Here is a 19,062-nt window from a genome sequence, read left to right as displayed (position 1 = left end):
AGCCACCCCCACCCCGTGGAAGGAGCAATTTCCCACCCTGTTCCCCAGAGGTTCCTGTGGCCCCTGGCAGCCTGGCGGTGGTGAGGAGACCACAGGCTGCGAAGAGGAAGGGGATCGCAGGCCCTCATGAGGCTCCAGGGAAAATGTTGGCCTGATTTCTCCGGAGTTCCCAGGAACGCCAGGACCCGAGAATACATGCATTTTAGTATTCTCAGAGATATATTCTTATATTTTGGACAAATGGAGCCCAGTTCCCTTCTTACCCAGTTGCGCCTTGGGGCCTCAAGTTGTGAAAATCCCCCTCGGCCAGCAGTGGGCCGGCTGGCCAACTAGAAGGATTGGGAGGGCGGCACACTTCGCGTCCTGACTTCTTGAACTCGCTCTGACCCTCCAGCCACGGGCTTCTCTCAGCCCATCAGCCCTACGCATCCCATTTCCAGCCCCACCACCTGTCCCTCGCCTCCCCACACTCCTCCACCTCCTTCCCTGCCCTGAGCCCCGACTCCCCAAACACTCTGCCTCCCCCAAATTCCCCTCTGTCTCTACTCCTCCCTAAGTGGCCCTGGTGTTGGGACAAAGCCCCTCCTACAGGTGCTTCTTCCTCAAGCCGGCCCCCAGCCCTGGGAATTCTAAATAATGTAGGATGACGGTTTTTAAAGTTTCTGTTCCGTTTAGTATTTAGCTACAGGGTTTTCTCCACAGACGAAATCTTAGCAGAAGCCCAACTGTAAAGAGCCAAGAGTGGGGTCCTGAGTCCTCAGTCCTGAGCCCTTTGGTCTTCCCTGAAATTCCAACATAGAGCCCATGACCCTGCGACTCGTTTGCAAACTGAGGGCCTGGGGTCCCCTCCGCCCTCCACCCTTTCTTCCCCTGGGACCATCACTGCCCTTGCAGCCACCAGCCCCCGCCCAGTGCCTGCCCTCCGGGCCTGTCCGGTGGGAATAGAGGCTCCGGTCTCCGGCCTCCCTGACTCCCCGGGCTCTCCCCCGCAGGCCGGCCGCGAGTACTCGCCTGCAGCCACCACTGCGGAGAATGGGGGCGGCAAGAAGAAGCAGAAAGAGAAGGAACTGGATGAGCTGAAGAAGGAGGTGGCCATGGTGAGGGCCACAGCCTGCCCAGCAGGTCTTGGCAACGGGGTGCCCAGCCTGGCGCGCTTGGAGAAGCCATGCCACCCCTCCCGTGCCCCTTGCATCAACCCCGTGCCCCTCTGCCCTCCCACGCATTCTAGACGCAGCGCCCAGCCTCCTGCCCCAGAGTAACTTGACTTCCCTCCCCAGGATGACCACAAGCTGTCCTTGGATGAGCTGGGCCGCAAGTACCAAGTGGACCTCTCCAAGGTGAGTGGCGGGGCCGTGTCAGGACTAGAAGCCAGATGCCCTGCTTCATAGTTAGTAACTCGTTTCCTGTGTGCCTGGAAGCCAGGCACGGGGGGTCTCCAGGCAGACCTTTTCTGCTGCCCCAGGCAGCTCCGGTGACACATATCTCTGGGAAGGGACCCCCGCGAAGCGGTGACATAACCTCCCCCCAGTGCTCTCACAGTAGCCCCACTGTGCGCGCTGTGCTGTGATGGGTGCTTTACGTGCACTCCGCTGACCCTCACAAGACCTGTGACGTCGGTATTGTCCACCTGTCCGCTACAGCAAGGAGCCTCCTACAGGGGGTGAGCTTCCAACAGCACAGAAACAGGAAGTGGCACGGTCAGGTTACCAAGCCCAACAATTGAAAAATAAAGCATCAAGGAACACCGTAGTGGGAGCACACCTCCTCCTGCAGGCCCTCCCTGACTTCCCTTTGAAAATTCTCGGCTCCTCGTTCCTTCACCTACTCTGTTTTCTTAATGATCTGGCGGTGATGTCTACTTACCGTGTGTCCCTCACTGGGTCATAAGCTCCACGAGGCAGGGATTTCGTGGGTCTTGTCCTCCTCTGGATCCCCGGAGCTGACAACAGAGCCCAGCGTGTAATAGGCATTGGATACACATGTATTAAATGAATGAGTGGGCAGATGGAAGATAATTAAGTGACCTCTGCCCTCGAGGAGCTCAAAGTCTAGAGAAGAACATGGCCCAGGGTTCCCACGTGCCAGGCGGCCTGTAGCCCTACAACGACGTGTGGGCTGCGCGGGGACATGGGAACCACGCCCAGGCCAGGCTCTCTGGGAAAGGTGACAGCCGGTTTCCAAAGCCGTGTGACACTATGGTCAGTCGTGTTGGCCTCTCTTGAATTCTTGCTGAAGAGCGGAGTGTCTCCCCAGGGGCCTTCTCCAGGCTGCCGGTGCGGGAGACACCATGGCCCTCACCCACGGGTACCTCAACCCGAGAGGACCGGGGGGGGGGGGCACACTCTGACTCTTCCTCAGGCTTCCAGGCCTCCGACACCCATTGCAAACGCCACCTCCTCCGTGGAGCTCTCTCCATGGTCCCCCGCCCCTCCTACCAGGTGGGATTTTCCTCTCCCCGTGGGCGTTGTTCCCCTGCCAAGGAGCTCGCAGGAAGCAGGGTGGAGCGGACGACTCCAGCGAAGTGCTCACACTTCTCTCCCCGCCTCTCTTAGGGCCTCACCAACCAGCGGGCCCAGGACATTCTGGCTCGGGATGGGCCCAATGCCCTCACCCCGCCCCCGACAACCCCCGAGTGGGTCAAGTTCTGTCGCCAGCTCTTCGGGGGCTTCTCCATCCTGCTGTGGATCGGGGCCATCCTCTGCTTCCTGGCCTACGGCATCCAGGCTGCCATGGAGGACGAGCCATCCAATGACAACGTGAGCGGGCGCGCCGGCCCCTGCGCCGGCCCGTGGCTCTGTCCTCCAACCCCAGAGCCCAGGACCGTTGGGGGCAGGGAGCAAGAGTCTCACGGCACCGTCCCACAGTCCCCTTGGCTGTAAAGGGATGACACTTCTCTGTCTATCTCTGAATGCCTCCCAACACACACACACTCAGAGACACACACGTTCTCGAATGAGACAGACCCTCCCTGTTCCTGCACACCTAAGTGGGCTTGTCTGGATCTGTGGGGCTTCACCCCCAAGAGAAGTCCTAGTCCTGGGAACTCCCTGCGATTTCCCCTGCCCTTCCCTTTCTCAGGAGCCTCGGGGGGCTGGGGGCTGCCATTATCACTCCCAGTCACAGACAAAGTCACCAAATGCCCGTCTGAGGGGCAGAGGCCCCTCCAGGGTTGGGAGAAGGGCCGGTGCCTCAAACCTTTCTCCTTACCAGCTCTATCTGGGCGTGGTGCTGGCGGCTGTGGTCATCGTCACCGGCTGCTTCTCCTACTATCAGGAGGCCAAGAGCTCCAAGATCATGGATTCCTTCAAGAACATGGTGCCTCAGGTACACAGCCGGCCGGGGCTCCGGGCCGGGGCACAAGGCTTCTGGGGGAGTCCAGCTCCTCTTCCCGAGCTCCTTGAGCTCTGAGATGGACACGTGGGCACAAACCACCCTCCCGCTCTCCGCGCCAGGGCCTGCTCGTATTGCCTGGGGTCCACGGGCATCCTCCTGGAGGGTTGGGCGGGGGAGGCCAGCAGCGAGGATAGCGGCAGAGGGAGGACCCTTCGCGAGATGCCCATCCGCCCCCCCCCAGCAAGCCCTTGTGGTGCGGGAAGGAGAGAAGATGCAGATCAACGCGGAGGAGGTGGTGGTGGGAGACCTGGTGGAGGTGAAGGGTGGGGACCGTGTGCCTGCAGACCTCCGCATCATCTCTTCTCATGGCTGCAAGGTGAGGGGGCGATGCTGGGGCAGCCGGGAGGGGCCCGTGTCAACGCCTGTCCCCACGCGCCCGGCCCCGCTCGGTCTCCCATGGAGTGTTCACGGACGGTCTCCTCGGTCTGTGCTGGGCCATGCCATGGGAGCCCCTGGACGGCAATCACGTAGTGGGGGTCATCCTGTGTCAGATGCCCTTTATGCATCCACGTAGCTGTCTAACGTCACTCTGCACTAGTGTCCTAGTGTCGTCGTGCAGCCACTGTATGTGGCCACAGACAGCGCCAAGCGCGACCCCAGACGGCGCCATTTTCTTAGGCTCTCTGGTTAGAGTCCCCCGGGGGCTGTATGATGCAGCGACGCCCCTTCCAGTCCCCATTTACAGAGGAGTCAATGGTGGTTTCGTTGGTTAAGTCACGAGCCCAAGGTCACGTAAGAGGTCAGTGAGAGCCAGGGTTGCAAACCAGACAGGGACGACAGCCGAGTGCTGCTATAAATATGTGATGAGCACAAGTGTCCTTCTGTCCCGCATGTCCTGGAGATGGAATGAGGCCAGAGCTGGGAGACGACTGTGTGTCTGCCATTCGGCCGACCACACACCGGCCTTCTCCTCAGGTGGATAACTCATCGCTCACGGGCGAGTCGGAGCCCCAGACCCGCTCCCCCGAGTTCACCCACGAGAACCCCCTGGAGACCCGCAACATCTGCTTCTTCTCCACCAACTGCGTGGAAGGTGAGCAGCTGGCCGGCGGGGAGCGCTGCACCTGAGCCCCGACCCAGGGAAGAGTCCAAATCCCAAATCCCCAGGCGGGATTGGGGGCTGCTCGTGCTTACTCATCAGACGTCCTGCCCAAGTGGGGGGAGGGGACTGAGGGACCAGGGGCCCTGACTCTGCAGAAGTTACCTCCCCCCAGGAGGATCTGTGTTCTGTCTACACTGGGACTGAGCAGATCCCAAAGCCTGCGGATACTGGGCCAAGACCTGCGTATACACACACACACACACACACACACACACACACACACTACACAAAACACACAACACATAGGCACACAGACACGAACACATACGTGCCCCAAATCAGCCGTGACTCCTAGAAGTCATTGGTCTGACCGATTCCTTCCATTTCTCCTGATGCTGGGACTTGTCGCTTCCCTGTCCCACCCTTGCTTTCACCAGAGACCAGGTGGGGAAGACTCCGGCCAGGTGAACACGGGGACCCCCCTTCAGGCTGCCCAATGCACCCCACCTCTGTTCTGGGTTCTGGAGATGAGCAAGGGCCAGCAGGAACTCCCTGAGCTGCCACCACATAGGGGCAGGAGACCAAGCCCGCCCGAAATCCATGCCCTCTGTGGCCGTGCCTCCTTGAGAAGGATGGATGGCGAGAGCTGGTGGGAAGGGAGGTCTGGCTAAACCTCGGGCTTGGGACGGGGCCGGAGGAGGCCACGTGCCCCACCTCCACGCCTCTCCCTTCCCAATTCTCATTTGTCCTCGGTGTATTATGTCTCTCTGAGCATTTTTTTAAAAGATTTATTTATTTACTTTAGAGAGAGAGCATGTGGGGAGTGGAGGGGCGGAGAGAGAGGGAGAGAGACACTCTCAAGTAGACACCTCACTGAGCATGGAGCCCGACCCGGGGCTCGAACCCATGACCCCAAGATCATGACCTGAGTGGAAACCAAGAGTCTGACGCTCAACCAACTGAGCCACCCAGGTGCCCCTCACCCAGGTGTTCCTCTCCTTTAGCAAGTTTGACTTACAATGAAAATCAGCACACATGAGATATCTTAAATTTTTAACGTACTGAGATTCTGAAATTGCCCTACATTTCCCACAATTGGTAAAAATGCCTAGTAAAATACTTGCGTTGCTTTCTCTGAAATTGTCTTTGGAGAAAGGAGAAGAAATGAATAGAACCGACATTTGTCGAGCACCTGCTATGCGCCAGGCGCCAGTCAGGTCTATCACAGCGCTCTCTCGTTTCGGGATGAAAGTGATCTGGGGCGGGGGGGATCCCAACGAGGGTGCAAACCCAGCTTCGGCGGGCTCCCACCCCCGTGCTCTTTCCCTCATCCCGCACTTCCACGTGCCCCGCGTGTCTGCATGAGGCTCAGCAATTGCTTGGCTTATTCTGTGGGCTCTCAGGCCCAATGCAGAGAAAGAAAATCTTAAGATGGATACGGAAAATCCGTAACGTGAGATACTCTGGAACCCTAGCCAGCGGGAGACTGATTTTACTGAGCTGTTAAAGCAGTTCTTGTATCCCATTGCTCGCGTCTCCTCGATTTGAATTCTGAGCTCATTTGCAAGGTGTCTCTCCTCAGGCCCAAGCCTAAGGGGACACGAGTTGTGGTTGCCTGGGTCTAGGCCTGGACGTCTGTGCAGGGGGAGCCAGCCGGGTGAGGTCGGATCTCGGGAGGGCGACCCCAGGACCCCAGTCTGAGGCTCATTTCCTCCGCGGCGGTGTTCCTTTTCCAAGAAGTAGGCTTCCCCTCTGTGTTGCAGGCACGGCCAGGGGCATCGTGATTGCCACAGGCGACCGGACGGTGATGGGGCGCATAGCCACCCTGGCCTCGGGCCTGGAGGTGGGGCGGACGCCCATCGCCATGGAGATCGAGCACTTCATCCAGCTGATCACAGGGGTGGCCGTGTTCCTGGGGGTCTCTTTCTTCGTGCTCTCCCTCATCCTGGGCTACAGCTGGCTGGAGGCTGTCATCTTCCTCATCGGCATCATCGTGGCCAATGTGCCTGAGGGGCTGCTGGCCACTGTCACCGTGAGTGGGTCAGGCCGAGGGGCGACCAGGGGAGGTCTTGCTACCCTTTCCTCAAAGGCAGTCGAGCCTTATTGTATCTCAGCAATTTGTTCCCTTCCAGCCACTAAAATCACCCGTCAGATTCTCCTTTAATACACGGCTCAGAGTTCGAGCCTGAGACATCTCAGGTAGGGCTGCGCCTCGGCTCGCAGCTTCTCCGCCGGAGCTCGTCCCCGCCGCCCTTCTCACCCCTCCGCTGCAGTCTGCAGCTCGTCCCAGCCAACCCTCTGCAAAGCCTCCCTCAAAGGTCACCGATGACTAAGTGGCAAACCCAGTGACCTTTTCTCAGCCTCCTTCCTTAACTCTGCTGCAGAAACAGATACTGCTGTCCACCCTCCTAGAATTCTCTCCCCCGTCCATTACTGTGACATGTCACAATTCTGGCTGTCCTCTGTCCCCTGCGGGGTCTCCTCCTCCGCCGACCCCCATTCGCGGGCCTCACACTCTGCTCTCCCCCACACCCTGGAGTGAGCCCATCTCCCCGCAGTGTCAGGCCTGTTCTGGGTGAGCAACTCGCACACCCCTCCACGCAGTCTATGCTGGCCCCCTCTACAGCTCTGGCCACATGTCTTCAAGTCCATGTGGGACTTTTCACCTAAATACACACCCATGATCTCAGTTCAACATGCCTGAAATCGAGCACATTCCCTGCCCACACGTAGGTCCCACTTGGTGTTTGCAGACTGGGATCAAGGAAGGCAGGGTGGAGCCCTGGTCCGGGGTGGGGTCACAGACACTTCTGGCTCCAGGCTTAGAACTTCCTACTCCCCTCTCTCGACCAGGTGTGTCTGACCCTGACGGCCAAGCGCATGGCCCGGAAGAACTGCCTGGTGAAGAATCTGGAGGCAGTGGAGACGCTGGGCTCCACCTCCACCATCTGCTCCGACAAGACCGGCACCCTCACCCAGAACCGCATGACTGTCGCCCACATGTGGTTCGACAACCAGATCCACGAAGCTGACACCACTGAGGATCAGTCTGGTGACTGGGCACGCCAAGGGGGCGAGGGGCTGGAGGACGTCTGGGGCCCCGGCACGGTGGGGACCATGGGAGTAGACGGGGCTCTAACGGGGAGCCATGCTCCTGGTTCTCCCTCACTGCCTCCCAGGGGCCACTTTTGACAAACGATCCCCCACGTGGACGGCCCTGTCTCGGATCGCTGGTCTCTGCAACCGCGCTGTCTTCAAGGCCGGGCAGGAGAACATCTCTGTGTCTAAGGTAGGGGGTCAGCAGCGCCTCCATGGCCTGCCCGCCTTGCCGGTGCCCAGCTCCCCCTCCTATACCCCCTGGCAGCCTCAGGGGCTTCGGTGCCCCCCTCCCTCCATCCTCCACTGCCCACCACCCTTGTGACACTGAATTCTCCTCCCGCAGCGGGACACAGCTGGCGACGCCTCGGAGTCAGCTCTGCTCAAGTGTATTGAGCTGTCCTGCGGCTCCGTGAGGAAGATGAGGGACAGAAACCCCAAGGTGGCGGAGATCCCTTTCAATTCCACCAACAAGTACCAGGTCTGGTTGGAGTGCTGGGACAGGAGGAGGGGAAGGGGCCGAAATGAGGGGGGCACACAAAACCTAGGAGCAGTGAGGGCATCTGAGGGCCATGCCCCTTGCCCTGCCTCATCCCCCAGGAAAACTGGGGGACTACGTGTCTGGGCACAAGGAACCCCTTAACTTCCAGATCTCCATTCCTCACTATATCCCTTCGCCTTCCGGACTCCAGCCTCAGCCCCCCATCCCTTCCAGATGTGGGGGTGAACCACACTCTGAAATGTCCCCAGGGTATCCCCCAGGCTGCAGACGTCTGTTAAACGCCAAGAATGCAGCCCCGCCATGTCCTGTGCAAGCATGCTGAGCCCAGCCCGGTGGTGGGGTGCTGGCACGAGAGCCACCTGGCCCCCACAGTGCCTGTCTTAACTGACCTTGGGACATATTTGTGAAGTGAATTAATGTCCTATGGGCAGGTGACTCTCAGGTTATAGGGCTGGGACTACGAGGCCCACACTCCCCTTCGCACACACAGGCTCTCCCCCTGTCCACGGTAGTTGATGGGTGGGGGGTTAGTGCATCAGGGGAGGCCTCCTCGGCAGGCCCCCTCGTAACTGCCTGTCTTCTCTCCAGCTGTCCATCCACGAGCGAGAAGACAGTCCCCAGAGCCACGTGCTGGTGATGAAGGGGGCCCCGGAGCGCATCCTGGACCGGTGCTCCACCATCTTGGTGCAGGGCAAGGAGATCCCTCTGGACAAGGAGATGCAAGATGCCTTCCAGAACGCCTACATGGAGCTGGGCGGGCTGGGGGAGCGCGTGCTGGGTGAGAGTCGGGAGCGGGGCCGAGGAGGGTCTCTGGGCCTCAGGGGCTGCCCCGGGGCAGGGGCGTGGGGGGCACCCAGGCAGCCACCTCACTAGGCTCACTCATCCCTCCTGCCCACGTCAGGGTTTTGTCAACTGAATCTGCCCTCTGGGAAGTTTCCCCGGGGCTTCAGGTTTGACACGGATGAGCTGAACTTTCCCACGGAGAAGCTCTGCTTCGTGGGGCTCATGTCCATGATCGACCCTCCCCGGGCTGCCGTACCGGACGCCGTGGGCAAGTGCCGCAGCGCCGGCATCAAGGTATGGGCCTCACCTCCTCCCCACCCTCCCCTCCCAACCGCCAAAGGTGGAGGGAGGGCAGGGGCTGCTGCCTTGGGGATGCCCAGGCCCCTTGCAGCCGCCTCCCTCTGCAAGGAAAGGTCAGCCCTGCCTGGAACTCTCGCCCTGGTCCCTTCTGTCGGCGACCAGGCCCGTCCTCTCCCCCACTCATTCTAGCCTGATCCGAGCCCACCTGGCACTTGTGTCTTGGAGATCTTGTTGTCCTGCCTTTCCGACTAGCGCCCACTCTCTCCACCACTGGGGGTGGGGTGAGCAAGCTCTGGTCCGCGCCTGCTCACTCCCCACACCAGGACAGAAAGACGAAGGAGATGTGGTGCCTGGCCTCCAGGGCCCACGGACTCTCAGGGAACCAAGTGGCCCTACACTGACTCCCGGAACGATGTGCTAGTGGGGGTCGTGAGCACCTGCTACAGGCCAGATGCTCCCGTAACACAAACAGCCAGTTGTAGCAATCAGGCCTTGTGCTCAGTACTTAGGCTGTGTGAGCTCGTGCCATCTCTCCACAACCCGACGAGCAAGCACTGGTGTTTTCCCTTTTAACAGAAGAGGGAAACTGAGGCACAAAGTCACAGGGTCGTAAGTGGTAGAGTCGGGATTAGGAAAAGGCCGTCTGCCATTTCCTAAGTATCACACTGGAGCACTTGTGTGTAGACATGTGTATGTAAGGGATTTCTCAATCCCAATCACTCTGTCTCTGAGGTAGGCGTCATCACCCCCATTTAAAAATAAAACCAGCTGAGTGAGACTCAGAGTGGGTAAGTCGCTTTCCCAAAATAAACCTGCCAGGACGGGGTGGATCAGGTATGTGAAGCATGGTCCGCTGTCTGGAAACCCGTGCTCCTGCCCGTCAGGGCTGCCTCTTGCCACGATCAGAACTATCACGGAGGGGGGCGCCTGGGTGGCACAGCAGTTAAGCGTCTGCCTTTGGCTCAGGGCGCGATCCCGGCGTTATGGGATCGAGCCCCACATCAGGCTCCTCCACTGTGAGCCTGCTTCTTCCTCTCACTCCCCCTGCTTGTGTTCCTTCTCTCGCTGGCTGTCTCTATCTCTGTTGAATAAATAAAGAAAATCTTAAAAAAAAAAAAAAAGAACTATCACGGAGGCTTGGGGACAGAACCCCCAGGGAAGTCAGAGCAGGGAGCAGTTAATTCTGCCTCAGAGAACCGGACAGTGTTTTACAGAGCACGTGATATTTGATCTGGGCCTCGAAGGCCGGAGCATTTTGTAAGGCAGGGAGAGGAAGGCTGTCAAGGTCAGGGACGATGCGTGTCCTGACATGGTGATATGGCACATGGGGTGCAGGTGTGGGGGGGGGGCAGGTGGCTCAGCAGCTCTGGGATGGAGACTGGGACATTGGGCCAGGGCCAATTGGAAGGGCTTTGCCAATATGCCTGACTTGGCTTCATCCTGTGGCTCTCTGGGGGCAGAGCCAGCTTTCAGGAGGGCACGTGGGTGGAGAAGGGCCTGGATCTGGAGAAGGACTGGAGGCAAGGAGGCAGGCAGAGAGTCTGAGGTGATAGTCCAGGCAAGGGTTGGAGACCTGATCCAGGGCGGTGACAAAGGGATGGAGGCAAGGAGTCGCATCCAAGAAACACTTTGAGAACATGGTGACCGAGCTGGACACGGTCAGTGAGGGAGATGCGGGGACAAAGGGACAGAACGCACGGAGAGGACAGTGTCGAGCTGGGGGCAGAGGGCCGGCTTGGCGGGGTGGTGGGAGTGCATGATGAGCTCAGCTTTGACCTTCAGCTGGAAGCATCTGTTGGACACGCAGGGAGAGACATCCCAGGGGAAGCTGGCCAAAGCTTAGAGTCCAGGACAGAGGGTCAGGACTGGAGAGCGAGGCTCGTGCAGTTCAAGACCCACTAGTGAACCTGGATCAGGGAGGGGACCAGCATGAAGCCAGGGCCACCAGTCTTGGGGCAAGTAGAGAGAGAGGAGCCAGGGAAGGAGAGAGAGGAAAGTCACAGCTCAGTTTACTGAGTGTCCCCTAGTGCCATTTACTCCTCATGACCATCTTGGAAGGTGGGGCTCGTCCCCTCCTGGGGCCAAGGCTGGTCTGAGTTGCTACAGCTGGGGAGAGCCGGTGCTCAGGCTTAGGTCCACCATCCGACTCCACAGTCGCCCCTTCCACCTGGCAGCCAACCCGGAGGAGGCAGGAAAGAGCGGGAAGAAGCAGGGAGGGGAACTGGGAATAATGGGGTCCATGCAGACCAGTGGGGCCAGGTTTCAAGGAGGGGGTGGTGGACGGTGCCAAGTGCAAAGAGGGGTCAACCAGGATGAGGACTGCAAAAATGCTTTTGTCTTCAGTTGGGGGCCCCTTGTGGCCTTCGGGGGGCAGTTCAGTGGGGTGGTAGTGGTGGAAGAGAAGGGAGTGGGCTTTGAAGGGGCTTGCTCCTCAGTATCCGTGAGATTTGCCCACAGACCCACAGGTGCAAATGCTTTTGCTCTGGCTCTGACCCAGCCACGCTCATGACAGACGGCCGTGTAAGCCACCTCTCCAATGGCCACCACCCTCCCCACCAATCTCCAACCATTCTGCAAGAATCACCTTCTGCCCACGTGGAGAAGGGATATCAGAGGCAGCTAAACAGGTGGTGAAGGCTAGGCGGGGGTGGGGGGCGTCCCCTTCATCCCTACTCTGTCCGCCTGGACAGCCCGCAGCAACCAGAGTGGACACTCAAAAAACCGTATCCTACTCCTGGCTCCAGTAACCTTGAGTCATGGGCCCTTTCTAAGCCTTCGTCCCTCATTGGTTAGTGAGGGGTCCCTGCAGCTCAGACAGCCTCAGAGCCCATGAAATCCAGTCTCTGAGGACCCTCTTCCAAGAGGCCCTTATTAATTTGTTACTCGTCGTGGAGGCTTTCCTCCACTGAAGCAAAGTATCTCTGATCCCCGAAGTGTAACTTGTCACCCACTCAAACACACACACACGCACACACACACCCACACACACGCACACGGTTCCACCACTTTGGCTGGGATCTACCAGTCCCACCATCTGGTGGTCTGGCTTTCTCTGACTTTGGGAAAGGAATGGATTGGGAGGGGGTGTTCATACTGCTTTTCTTTTCTCTTTTCTCCTTGCTGCCAGGTGATCATGGTGACCGGGGACCACCCCATCACAGCCAAGGCCATTGCCAAAGGTGTGGGCATTATATCCGAAGGCAACGAGACAGTGGAGGACATTGCGGCCCGGCTCAACATTCCTCTCAGCCAGGTCAACCCCAGGTGAGGCCTCCACGGGACTCCGACCCCGATCAGCCCGTCCTGTCCCACAGAATGCTCGAGGGCCCTGGGGGGATTTTGGATAGCTCCTCTGGGACCTTCGCGGGCCTTACCATGACTCCTCAGCAGCCAGTTCCTCAGTCCTGAGTGTGTCCAGGAGATGTCCCAGGATGGTCCTGAGTCTCCGTTCTCTCAATTACAAATTTAGGGAACCATGTACACTGCAAGGTGGCTACGGGGGTGAGGTGTGTGTAAGAAAGCTAGCACGTTGCCTAGCAACGACCCCGCTGGGTGAGGATGTCGGCTCACTTCCTCAAAGAGAGAGAGGGGACAGACAGGCCACGGAGAGAGGGCAAGGAGGGCCACAGTCCGGGGGACCCTGCGGCCCAGCGGTGGGGGCGGAGGCGGCGGGGCTGGTGGACGGCGGGGAGTCAGTCGCCTCCGCCCCCACCGTGCAGGGACGCCAAGGCGTGCGTGGTGCACGGCTCAGACCTGAAGGACATGACGTCGGAGCAGCTGGACGAGATCCTGAAGAACCACACGGAGATCGTGTTCGCGCGGACGTCCCCGCAGCAGAAGCTCATCATTGTGGAGGGCTGCCAGAGGCAGGTGAGTGGGCGCGCGGGGCCGGGAGGGCGGACCGGGCCTGGACGGGCTTCCTGCTCCGCTCTGGCTGTGTCTTCGTCCAGGGGGCCATCGTGGCAGTGACCGGGGACGGCGTGAACGACTCCCCCGCGCTGAAGAAGGCCGACATCGGCATCGCCATGGGCATCTCGGGCTCCGACGTGTCGAAGCAGGCGGCCGACATGATCCTCCTGGACGACAACTTCGCCTCCATCGTCACAGGCGTGGAGGAAGGTGAGGGGCCACGTGGCCGGGGTGGCATCCAGGACAGGTGACGCCCACACTCCGCTTCCTGGGCCTCTACCCCAACACAGAGCCAACTCAGGATCCCAGGCATCGCAGTCTGCTTTGGCTTCCCTTGAACACAGAGTATCCCTCTCTGGGCCACGTGGGCAGCCACGCTCCAGGGGCGGGGCCTCCCATCTCCCTGATGCTCCTGAACCTCCCCAGGCCGCCTCATCTTTGACAACCTGAAGAAATCCATCGCGTACACCCTGACCAGCAACATCCCCGAGATCACCCCCTTCCTGCTTTTCATCATCGCCAACATCCCCTTGCCTCTGGGCACCGTGACCATCCTCTGCATCGACCTGGGCACGGACATGGTGAGGCCGGGGGTCGCAGCGGCACACAGGGGCTGGAGGTGGGCAGCCGGGGGAAGGAGAGGCATGCAGGGCGGCTGGCCAGGCTGTGGTGGTTGAAGGAACTGAAGCCCGAGACCCGGGCCATAATAGGGTCTTAGAATGTGCGCTGGAATGCATCAGAGATTCCTCCCTGCTGACCGTCCCCTGCACCTGTCGGCCCTCTTTCACTGCCCTCCTCCCCGCCCACCCCACACACAGGTCCCCGCCATCTCCTTGGCCTACGAGGCCGCGGAGAGTGACATCATGAAGCGGCAGCCGAGGAACCCCCAGACGGACAAGCTGGTGAATGAGAGACTCATCAGCATGGCCTATGGACAGATCGGTGCGGCGGGGCCCTGGGGCTCGGGGGGACCCCGAGAGAGGTCTCTGCCCAGCTGTTGGGGGGATGAGCCCTGGTGAAATCCCGGCCAGGAGGCAGCTCCCAACCCAGGGCCGGCCTTTCGCCCACTTCCCCCAGGGATGATCCAGGCGCTGGGTGGCTTCTTCACCTACTTCGTCATCCTGGCGGAGAACGGCTTCCTGCCGTCGCGGCTGCTGGGGATCCGCCTGGACTGGGACGACCGGTCCATGAACGATCTGGAGGACAGCTACGGGCAGGAGTGGGTGCGTGGGGCCTCGAGGGTGGACGCACGGGCCCAAGGGGGTGGGCTCGGTGCCTGCAGGAGCTCCCAGGGGGGCCAACCGGGGCTGGGGGCTAAGGGTGCCCGTGCCAGGGGTTTGACGAGTGCCCCCAGCACGCTGCCCCCTGCCCCACCCCTCCCTCTCACGCTGCCCCGTCCGCCCCCAGACCTACGAGCAGCGCAAGGTGGTGGAGTTCACCTGCCACACGGCCTTCTTCGCCAGCATCGTGGTCGTGCAGTGGGCCGACCTCATCATCTGCAAGACCCGACGCAACTCAGTCTTCCAACAGGGCATGAAGTGAGCAGCCCCCCGCCCCCCAGCAGAGAGTGCTCCGGGGGCCCCGCGACCCCCCACACGGGCCCCCTCGCCCTGCGCCCACATCTGGGGAGGAGGGAGCATCCGATTGCACCTGCCCAGCGGCGTCTGAAATAGGTGTCTGAGGAGGAAGGGGTCGTAGCACCATTGCTGACGGGTTTTAATTTTGCTTCTAATCTGCTTGAAGGTTTCCTTCTCTCTTCCTTCCTTTTCATCTTTCCACACCTCTCCCCTTTTTCCCTCTTCCCGCCCCTCTTCTCTTCCCTCCTCCCTCCTTCCTTCCCTCGGCCACCTCACACTCCCACAACACCCACCCCACCCTCTGCTGAGCCCGAAGTGCGAAGTGCGGGTGCCCTGTGCTTCCCCCCCCCCGACGTGTGTAGGTAGCTCTCGTTTGCAGCCCTCACCGCCCCCCCGCCCGGGGCGGTGCGTTATCCCCGTGGGGGCTGGGAGCTGCTGGGGCAGGCTCCTGTCTTCTTAGAGTGTGAGTGACCATGTGCCAGTCATCGCGCTGTGAGTCAAACAACCGTTTAAACTCACGATAGCTCCACGAGGTAGCTGCTACTTTCCTCTTACGGACCAGAGACCCCAGAAAAGGTTACATGAGGCACCTGAGGTCAGTCAGCTGTAAGGCTCCTCCAGGTCTGCCTCTAGCACCCAAGCTCCCGGTGGCTGCACGGGCGGCTCGCCTGTCAGGGTCCGGCCAGGGTCGGTGCTCGGCGATGGCTCCGTGACCACAGTGCGGACAGTGGTTAGTGTCGGCGCAACACTATTGCTGGCTGACTCCAGCCTCCGAGGGAGGCCCGTGGAAGAGGAGAGGGGTCCTGATGACGCCAGCAGCCACTGGCCAGCGGCTGCCCCACCGGGGAGCCTCAGAGATGCTGTTTGCAAGGTTCCAAAGCTTTACGGAAATGAGCCACGTACCAGAGGGCCGCTCAGCTTACTGAAGTGTTTCTCGGAGGCAGAACCATCGGCGGGAAGGACCGCGGTCGCGCGCTAGCATGCGGCTCTGGTTGGAAGGAGTCTGTTTCCAATTTTAAATGGGGAAATGATACTCATTACTTACTAACCAATATAGCCGAAGAGACAACAATCCGTTAAAATGGGGTCTTTATCAAAGAATAGGACGGATCCTTTAGTGAGTGGAAGGGAACTACTGGCCTAAGCCATGAAGACAGGCAGTGTGCGAGGTTGTAACAGGTTGAGTAATAATTTGACCGAGCACATTCCAGCACTTTCCACGCTTTATCTCCCATTTTACTCCCAACAACCCCATGACATACGGGTAATATCTGCACCTCACAGGGAAAGACCGAGGCTCAGAGAGGTGTGGAAACTATTGCTTACAACCAAAAGCTAGTGAGTGGCAGGGCTGCGACTAGACTCTGCTGTCTGGCTCCAGAAACTGCTCTCAGAACCTTACTCTGTCCCGCTTTCCTGTTCTGAAGTCTTGGACACACATCCAGCATTTACTTTCCAGGGAGTGGACAGCTTCCTCTTTGCTAAGTGCTTTACAAACATTCTCCTCTTTATTGAATATCTACAACCAGCAACTACCAGGGCCAGGGAGACACTGAGAATATGTAGGACACGCACGGGCTCTCAGAGCACCTTGCAGGGCAGACGACACAGACTGACACAGACCACCTGCCCGGAGCCACAGCAAGATTGCACGCTGGGTGAGGGCAGCCCCAAGACTCGGGAAGGAAGCGTGTGTTGACCGCAGCAGACAGCACATCAGCCAACACATTAGAAACATTTATTTAATGGATGAATATGTGTGTTATAGGCAACAATCGGAGGTGAGGTCAGTAAGCAGAAAAAGTAAAGAAAATCAACTTTGGTTGTGCACAGCAGGAGAAGAGAGTGTGTGAAGATGGAGGGCCAAGGGCAGTGTCTATAACCGTCCCAGGGCATGTCTCGGTGCCTCTGCCCCTACCACGACCGGGGGTCTCCACGGATCTCCCCCACCCCCACCCCCACACCGCCTTTCAACACCACCTACCCTCCTTTCTTTGCCTTTCCAGGAACAAGATTCTGATTTTTGGGCTGCTGGAGGAGACAGCGCTGGCAGCCTTCCTGTCCTACTGCCCGGGCATGGGCGTGGCCCTCCGCATGTACCCGCTCAAGTGAGTGTGTCGTTCTCAGGGCCCTGCTAGGCCCCAGGTTCCGTCCTCAGATCCTCCTTACGTGACACCTGTCCGTTTCTGTTTGGTGCAGGGTCACCTGGTGGTTCTGCGCCTTTCCCTACAGCCTCCTCATCTTCATCTATGATGAGGTCCGGAAGCTCATCCTGAGGCGGTACCCCGGAGGTGAGCATCCCGCCCCCCCGCACCCTGCCAGTGCGCCCCACTGCTCGCCGCCCCCCGGGGCTCCACACCCAAACCATTCCTACTGCGGCTCCTTGCTCCTTCTCCTCGTGCCCCCAGATCCGGGGACCCGGGTCCTAGGAGCCCTGACCCTGCCTCTTCCCCACAGACCTGGGACCTCCAGCACGCAGGGGGTGCTCAGGCCCCTCCTCCCACCGAGATCACAAAACAGAGAATTGGGAGGGCCCAGGTCACCTAGTCCCTCCGCATTTACAGAAACAGGCGCAGAGGTGAATTTGTCTACTTGGGGTCATGAAGCAAGAACAGCAGGGCTCTCTCTAGAACCCGGTCTCCTGAGTCCTGGGCAACGACCAAGTTTTTTTTTTGTGTGTGTGTGTGTTTTTTTCCCCAAAACAAGCATTTTTGACCCCTACTGGAAGTTGAAAACGGATGGCCTACAAGCCAAATACGGCCCGTAGACATTGTTGGGTTTGGTCTGCCCTTTATTGTGTGGCTGTGTTTTGTAACTGGCCCAATAACTAAAACGTTGGGGCTTTCACATAAAATCCATATTCTGACTTCTGAAAACTCATGAGCTGTCAACGTCTCAACACAGCCACCGCGGGTGCCCCTTTCAGAGTCCTGTGCTAGTTCCCCTAACCCGTGGCCCCAGCTCCCTGACTGCCTCCCCTCCCTCTCACCCTGATTTTGCCCTCCTTGGAACTTCCCTGGGCCCCTACACCGGGCCTGCGCTGCTCACATGGCCACAAGCCCCCAGCCTGCGGGACGGATCTCTGCCCCCCACCCCCCGACCCGCCCTGTGCCGTGAGCTCACGCTGTGCCCCCCCCCCCCATCTCTCTCACAGGCTGGGTGGAGAAGGAGACGTACTTGAGCTGTCCCAGGCAGGACCAGGCTCGGGCAGGGGCGCCTGGAGGCCATGCGGGGATGGTGATGCGGAGAAGACTGGGGGGGTGCTGGGGGAGGGTTCGGGGACGGACAGTGAGGCCTCTGAGCAGGCTAAGTTGGGGGGAGTGGGTAAATAAGGTCGGAGTGATTGCCTTGCAGACCCAACTATGAACTATCGGATTAGACACCACATGTTAGGGTCCTTCCCAGATCCTGCCCCCTGCTCCATCCTGTTGTTCACTTTTTCCAAGAAACTGAGGGTTACCCCAGCCACCTCCCACCTCCACTGTCTGCCCCTGCACACCCACCTCCCACTAGAACAGATCAACACCCAAAGGCAGGGACCTGTCTCAACCGGGAGGGGACGGTCTCAGATCACCCATGTCCCTTCATCTCTCTGGCCTTACCTAACTGTCCACCCCACCCCTCTTTTGCTTCCTTCCTGACTCTGCCCCCTGCTCCCCCTCGGGATCAGAACAGTTCCTCCTGGTGAGTGCCAGGTGTAGGGCCAGAAAGTGAAGCTGGTTGCAGAAGCTTCCAGGCAACCAGCCTGATACCCAGGCAAGGCTGTTTAGGAACATCTAGAGGAGAAAGGGCAGGGGGGTGGGAAGCCGAGGACAGACACAGCAAAGGGAGCTGGGAAAGAGAGTGCCAAGGGCAGGACAGCTGATGTGTGGTCTCCAGCCCTGAGTCCTGCCCTTTTTGAGCTTCCTGCAGCAGACCAAATTCAAATATCATCAGAGTAGCGGCAAAGGTCAGCCAGAGCAATCCAGGAGCTCCGCTGGGACCCCCCCACCCCTGTAGCATGCAGCCCCCCACCGACCCTGCTTTGTGTCCTCTGGGCCATGAGGCCCCAGGGCTCTCAGTCCCTTGTGCATGGTGACACCCCCCCCTCCAGAATGCTAAGTCCTCAGAAGTCCCATCTTCAGCTGCCAGTTCATCCCCTGCCCCTGCCACCACCCCCTTCCCCATTGTGCCCAACCATATGAACCTGAGTCATTCTGGGAATCGCCTGGCCATCAGCTAGAACCAGGGTGGAGAAAGTTCCCGGACCCTTCCCGTAGCGCAGGGACATGAGGAATCAGCTTAGGTCAGGAGCATGCCCGAACCTCTGGACAACGAGAGCGTGAACGTTAGGAAGGCTCTTCCTCCCAGGCAAACTCCCTTCACCTTGGTCATCGTCCCCCCGCCCCGATTTCCAAGACGGGGGAGTTGGTTTTGGGTTCCTCCGGGAGTTCTTTTCCTTCCCTTACCCGCTCCCCACC

The 19,062-nt window shown here is 59.5% G+C and overlaps 1 protein-coding gene across 1 annotated transcript in view; it reads left to right on the top strand.

Annotated features, from left to right (window-relative positions):
* Positions 1–18,342, top strand: part of LOC100480641 (sodium/potassium-transporting ATPase subunit alpha-2) — a 24,873-nt gene extending 6,531 nt beyond the window's left edge. Inside the window, exons 2-23 of the mRNA XM_034667301.1 lie at positions 993–1,097; positions 1,278–1,337; positions 2,553–2,756; positions 3,211–3,324; positions 3,575–3,709; positions 4,309–4,426; positions 6,199–6,467; positions 7,289–7,487; positions 7,615–7,724; positions 7,878–8,012; positions 8,622–8,811; positions 8,935–9,110; positions 12,244–12,380; positions 12,836–12,986; positions 13,067–13,235; positions 13,452–13,606; positions 13,844–13,967; positions 14,103–14,248; positions 14,433–14,563; positions 16,609–16,710; positions 16,802–16,893; positions 17,757–18,342. Coding sequence (XP_034523192.1) covers positions 993–1,097; positions 1,278–1,337; positions 2,553–2,756; positions 3,211–3,324; positions 3,575–3,709; positions 4,309–4,426; positions 6,199–6,467; positions 7,289–7,487; positions 7,615–7,724; positions 7,878–8,012; positions 8,622–8,811; positions 8,935–9,110; positions 12,244–12,380; positions 12,836–12,986; positions 13,067–13,235; positions 13,452–13,606; positions 13,844–13,967; positions 14,103–14,248; positions 14,433–14,563; positions 16,609–16,710; positions 16,802–16,893; positions 17,757–17,968 — 3,234 coding nt within the window. The 3' untranslated portion in view covers positions 17,969–18,342. The remainder of the gene's footprint in view (positions 1–992; positions 1,098–1,277; positions 1,338–2,552; positions 2,757–3,210; positions 3,325–3,574; positions 3,710–4,308; positions 4,427–6,198; positions 6,468–7,288; positions 7,488–7,614; positions 7,725–7,877; positions 8,013–8,621; positions 8,812–8,934; positions 9,111–12,243; positions 12,381–12,835; positions 12,987–13,066; positions 13,236–13,451; positions 13,607–13,843; positions 13,968–14,102; positions 14,249–14,432; positions 14,564–16,608; positions 16,711–16,801; positions 16,894–17,756) is intronic.
* The last annotated feature ends 720 nt before the right edge of the window (positions 18,343–19,062 follow it).

This window comes from Ailuropoda melanoleuca, chromosome 8 (genome assembly GCF_002007445.2).
Source record: "Ailuropoda melanoleuca isolate Jingjing chromosome 8, ASM200744v2, whole genome shotgun sequence".
In the NCBI taxonomy this organism is placed as follows: Eukaryota; Metazoa; Chordata; class Mammalia; order Carnivora; family Ursidae; genus Ailuropoda; species Ailuropoda melanoleuca.
Note: the sequence above shows the minus strand (reverse complement) of the source record. Positions and strands in the feature narration are given on the sequence as shown.